Source organism: Meleagris gallopavo, chromosome 6, assembly GCF_000146605.3.
Source record: "Meleagris gallopavo isolate NT-WF06-2002-E0010 breed Aviagen turkey brand Nicholas breeding stock chromosome 6, Turkey_5.1, whole genome shotgun sequence".
Classification (NCBI taxonomy): Eukaryota; Metazoa; Chordata; class Aves; order Galliformes; family Phasianidae; genus Meleagris; species Meleagris gallopavo.
Window position 1 is genome coordinate 6,081,650 of NC_015016.2, and position 6,136 is coordinate 6,087,785.

General features: G+C 38.2%; 1 protein-coding gene across 1 annotated transcript in view; it reads right to left on the reverse strand.

Annotated features, from left to right (window-relative positions):
* Window positions 1–6,136, reverse strand: part of XYLB (xylulokinase) — an 80,629-nt gene that overhangs the window by 53,683 nt on the left and 20,810 nt on the right. Inside the window, 3 exon segments of the mRNA XM_003206944.4 lie at window positions 1,169–1,265; window positions 1,988–2,061; window positions 4,656–4,771. Of these exon segments, the coding sequence (XP_003206992.1) occupies window positions 1,169–1,265; window positions 1,988–2,061; window positions 4,656–4,771 (287 nt within the window).

Consider the following 6,136-nt stretch of genomic DNA (forward strand, 5'->3'; position numbering starts at 1 on the left):
AAAAAAAAAGGTATGTGTGCTTTTAAAGCTTATGAAATCCTACAACTGGTGAGGTTTTTATCTGCCCTACTTAGCCTAAACATACGTAGAGACAATTTCTACCCACTCATTCCTGCATCAGAGTTGTCTGACATCTTAAATAGTTCTTCTCTGACTTTGTGTTTGTCTGAACCCTGACATTTATGAAGTGCAATTGAATCTTCTTCAACCATGAGCTTCCTAGCTGCATAAGCCCATCATAATGAAGAGCCAAATCTACGAACGGAGTAGAAATCGGTATTCTAAACACAATCTATTTAAATCTCTGTCTGCATAAATAACCTCCACAATTAAATACTGTTTTCAAGAACAGAAGAAAAACAAAGTCACAACAGTATCCCTCATGATTGTGGATAAGAGCACAAAGGTTGGAGAAAGTAAAAGGCTTGTGAAGAGGTCAGGATTTGTTTTAAAGCGTATAAATAACCAACATTTTATTCTGCAAAGTCATTATTTTAGAAAGCTCTCAAGAAGAGTTAATTCAGTGTTTTTAAGATGCTATTGGATGATGTACTGGCAGAAAAGAAAAAAAATAAAACAGCTTCTCAAATTTCCTGTATTTTTCCCCTTGAGTTACACAGGACAGTAGTGATCTGCTTCCACCTCTACAAGTAAAATACCAGCTGATTTTGCTGCACTAAAAATTCTGGAGTGCAAGATCTTTTTTCCTTTCTAAATCACAAGACAGAAAAATGACTTCTGTTTATTAGCAGAAAACTCTGGAGATAAGTGAGCATCTTATGACAGGTCCAGGAACTGAACATAGATTTCAGATTTTCTGAGTTACAGCCTGATGCCTCAGGCAGAAGCCCAGCCTTTTTTTCACTTAACAAAGCTATCAAAGTCCAAGCTCTTATTTAAAAATTGACAGTGCAGCTTAGTAACAAATAGCAAGAATACTTGAAAAGAAGTAATCGAAGTTCAATCGTTGCTACTTCTGAAGTTAACATCTGCAAAAACTTGTCCCCAGCATACTGTCAAAAATGTTTCCAGCAGGCTCATTCAGAAGTCATACTAGTTTCTGTATCTTTTAGGACACGATTCACAATACTGACATTACTGTCAGAGCTCCCATCTTTGTGTTTGAACTGTATTACCATTTGTTCTGCAGCTTTTTCAGCGTACTTACTGACTTTATACCCCAGCTTTTCAGCATGAATCCTCTTGGCCATGAACTGCCCTTCAATCAAGGCTCGTATTTCCACCTCCTTTGGAAAGTTCAAAACCTGTATCGAAAGAATGAACGCATTAAGTTAACCAGCATCTTACACAGCATACAATGCCAGGATGGTGACAGGTTAAAAGCACAAGACAGATTTACAGTTCATTATCCTTTCTTCACTCTGAAGTCAGCCTTCAGCTAGGCCAGTCCTCTATTCGTATGCATAAGACATATAAAGACTCAAAAACGCAACCCATAACCTTGGAACTGTTGGCAAATCCATCAGTCCTGAAATCAATGCAGAACGGAAAGAGGTACTAGTGTGAATTGTAAACTATTAGTATTTCTCAACACCAAAGGCTGCTTAAGGATCAATATCTCAAAAATTGAAAAATTAAAGTATATAAAATTCAAACACTTTAAGCAATGCCAGAGGGTTTAAATCTATGTATTTCTATCTGCACAGAAGTGAAACAAGCTTTTTGTTAGTTGTTACAAGTAGCATCTTTCAGTCCTCTGTTAACCAGATGAAAGCTAGCAGAAGCGGGAAAACATTGAACAAAAAAAAAACAAAGAACGTTTCACAAAACAGTTGACTTTTTCCATGTACTACAACTAATGCCTACAAACTTGTGTAGCAGCAAGAAGCAACGAAGCATTCATTTAAACAGTAGGACTTGGAACTTGGAAGCGAGCATCTCAGACAAGAAAAGAGATAATAGCAAATCATTTCAAGCTTTGGCAGCACATCTTCAAGGTTTTAGGCAATAACTAGATTATCACTACCTTTTGGTTGTCACTGTTGAATCTGTGAATCCCAACTGCTTCAGGAGTGATTTCCATCACGTCAAAGTAGAAACCTGCATCAGTTAACGTTGAAGAGTGTCATGTTTCCTCCTAGCTCAAAGCTGTAATCTTATTTCAGCACAGAGCTGAAATAATAAATACATATCATTATGTTTAGAAAGACATTTGATATACCACACAGCTTATTTCTTAACTAATTTCAGTCCAGATTTAATAAGTTTAATTACTTTTGGCTTTACAAAGAGAGAGGCTGGCTCTAGGCCTCTAAAACTTCATTAGAAATCTAAGCAATATAATAAAAGATAAGTCTACCAAAGAAGTTCTCATCCACCAGATCATGTACATATGCAAGTAGCACAGTACTAAGATAATATATAATAGAAATAGTTCCAGTAAATTATGTGCAAAGTTGAAAGAAAAAAAATGAAAAAGAGAGGTTTGTAAGAAGTGTGTAAGAATAGCAGAACATTCCATGCACTGGATTAGATTTCATGAATTTATTAGAGAGCATCAGATATTTTAAGTCACAAAGCAGAGCTGGTCTCTGAATAATTTTTATGAGATCTAAGGAAATGCAGGAATGCTTTGCAGACACTTAGAGGAAAAAGCATGACAAAGATTTCCTTTGCGTTGACAGCAAGTTGGTCAGAAAAGATACTCAGGAAAAGAGGAAAAAAAAAAAAACCCAAAAAACACAAGAACTGAAAAGCTGAAGCTAGGAAACTAAGGGCAGACTGTAAGGCTGAGGTCTTCAGAATGAGGATATGCTGCCCTATAAGCATTGAGACCAAGAAGCATTGCCCCCCAAGAAAACTTCACCCTAGCAGCTGCCTCTGCTCATCGCCACATCCCCAAAGCCTCCAAAGGCATCGGCTTGCTCAGAGTGTGCAGGGAACAAGGGATAAAAGAGGAAGTCGAACCAGGCTCTTCTCCACTCTGCTTTGCTCAGGAAATCAGAGACTCCTACATTTTTACATGTCATAATATGTATAAATAATATGTATCATATTGAAAATTAAAGATCATAGAAGTGACTCAATAATCCAGAAGTCACGCAAGGTTATCAGTTATCAAAACTGAAGGACAGCTTTCATGAAACACCCATTTTTATAGAGGACTGAGTTATCCAAGTGAATATATTGTAACACAAGTCCTGCTATCCCTGATATCAACAACAAGGTTTCCATCAACTTCCATTTTTCTTTCATATTGTCTGACTTTTGGAATAACTTCCTGCTATCAACTGACTTGATTTATCTTGTGGCAAGAAATGTCTGGCCACTTTAATACCCCCCATAGACTGGATTTGACAGGACATAATACGGATTCACAGAATCACAGAATGGCCAGGGTTGGAAGGAACCTCAAGGATCATGAATCTCCAACCTCCTGCCACATGCAGGGCCACCAACCTCCACATTTCATACCAGAGCAGGCTGCCCAGGACCCCATCCAACCTGGCCTTGAACACCTTCAGGGACGGGGCATCCCCAGCCTCTCTGGGCAGCTGTTCCAGCACCTCACCACTCTCATAGAAAAGAGCTTTCCCCTGACATCCAACCTAAATCTCCCCTCCCTCAACTTAAAACCATTTCCCCTTCTCCTGCAGTTATCAACCCTTTCAAAGAGTTGATTCACCTTCTGTTTGTAGGCTCCCTGTAGGTACTGAAAGGCTGCAATGAGGTCACCCCGCAGCCTTCTTTTCTCCAGGCTGAACAAGCCCAGCTCCCTCAGCCCGTCTTCATAGGGGAGGTGCTCCAGTCCCCTCTCCTCTGGACCCTCGCCAACAGCTCTCTGTCTTTTTTGTTTTGGGATTCTAAGCATGAAATCATTGCTAACCTCACTTTGTCAAGAAACTGCATCTTAAATTCACTTTCATAGAGACTGAAGTCTTCCATAGCTTAATAACCCTACAGTGTTTTCTAAAATTAATTTTACTCAAATCTCACATGATTGCAATGATTTCAAATACAACTGTTAAATATTAATCTTGATTATGCAAATCAAGATTAATAAAGATGCTCATCTTTCAATGCCCTTGAAAATGTTAAATTTTCAAAAAGAAAATAATGTAAAAATTCAAATACACAAGTTTTTTTTAATATTTTTAAAGTGTTTCAATTATTTTATTTAATTCACTTAGCCTAATGTTGGGCAAAACCAGGGATGAAGTGGCCTTTACAATACATGTAGGGGAAAATGCAGGACATTTGGGTAAAATTTGATATTACTGTTTTATTCACATGCACAGAGCAAGATTCCAGAGTAATGTTAAGAGATCAGCATGATTGAAAAAAAAAAGCATGGAGCTATTTAAACCACATGGCTTGAGTCCTCAGAAAAAACAAATCTCCTTCAGAAATCACTCATTTTAAACAATCTGCAGTTAACTTAGCCCTTTTCAATGGCCAAAAGAGATCCATAAATATCTTTTTCTTATTTAGTCAATTTTGAAGAAGAATACTATAATGACACTCAGGACACTCAGCCTGCCAGAGTATTTCTGAGTACACATTAAAAATTTCCCTTACACAGCTTAACTTAATCCTTAGTCCTTCTCACGACTCAAGTAAAAAGTAGGCACAACTCCTACTAAGTCATGTCTTTAATCAAACTCAGGAAATTCCAGTCCTGCCAAGGCTCATACCCAAGTTGCCATTGTTTCCAGCAACAGTAGATGATAAGGCTTTGGAGAATTCATCCCAGGAGCCTGAAGCACACTCATTTCGGATCCTCTCTCTCATCAGAGAGCCATTCTTAAAACTGAAACACATAAACATACCATATGCATTTTCCAAACCATTTGGCTCTAGATTTTTAAAGCAAATTGCTGTTTTTTATGTAATATTGCTGCTTATTACATCAACAGAAGACAGCTGGGCAATCAAAACTATACTATCCTCTCTTCATTATGTAAAGAGATGGAGAAGCAAGAAACTGGGTAAGAGAGAAAACTATTACAAGATATGTTGATGAACACAGTGCAGAGATGCTCTTCTACATTTCTCTAATGAGTTGGCTTACACCTAGGCTAGCAAGTCATGCCATACTCAGTCTAGCTCTGAACAGCTACCACATCTCAGAGCACCAAGGACAGGAGCTGCAATCCAAAGCCTGGCTTATCATTGTTTCCTGGTGTCCAAAGCACAGAAGAACACACATCAGCTCTGCCCGTTCTGGCTGTGGAACAGGACTTGGGGAGCTGTGTTTTTGTACTGAGAAATGATCTGAATGATGAGGTAGTTGACTTCCTGTCAGAAGCATTCTGTCATAGTAATAAAAGGCTGTGAGATGACTGTAAGAAGGAAGAAGAGCATCTCTTCACTGCATTACATCATTTATGATTTCAGGAGTGTGGTATTGGTATGGAGCCAGCTTGGGTCCAGTAAGACTTATGAGGTCTTGTTCCATGCCAGTATTGGCAAAGGAAGTCAAAACAGAGAAAAATTAGGAAAAAAAATTGAAACTTAAATATGAAGCTTCAAAAATAGCCAACTGTTGAGAAATCATATTATGAAAATCAGTAACTTGCAATCAACATCAACATTCTAAACTCAACTTCACAACCCTGCTCCCACCGTCATCTACAGCATCCTATTCTTTATTCAGATAAAGACATCACAATTAAAAGGCAGATGTGAGCTCTGCTGAAGCACTTACAGTTTGATTTTGTGATATCAGAAAAAAAAAAAATACCAAGAGGTAATCTCAAAATCCAGAGGGAACAGGTTGCTTTAATCAGGAAGGCCATCAAATCTCCACTTCAGAAAATGCCATTTATACCCCAGCTAATTTGTAATAATCGAAACAATGTTACTACTATGACATATAAGAATCAGTCAAAGCAGGGGGAATCAAAATTTCCTTAAGAGGGCTGTATCTGTACACTCATAACTAATGAGTCCATTACACTTTCTGGAGTTCTTCCCAAGCAATAGCCCCATTCACTCCCACCAATAAATTCTGTGCTGTGCTCTGTGCAATCCCGAGGATTTAGACTTCAAATGTATCTGTAAAATACTTGTACCTGTAAATACTTCCTAAATACTCTGACTTGTAAGTTTTTTCCCCTGAACACAGGGACAACGTAGCTTCAGGTCCTCTTTCCACCTACTTGCTTGGATAGCA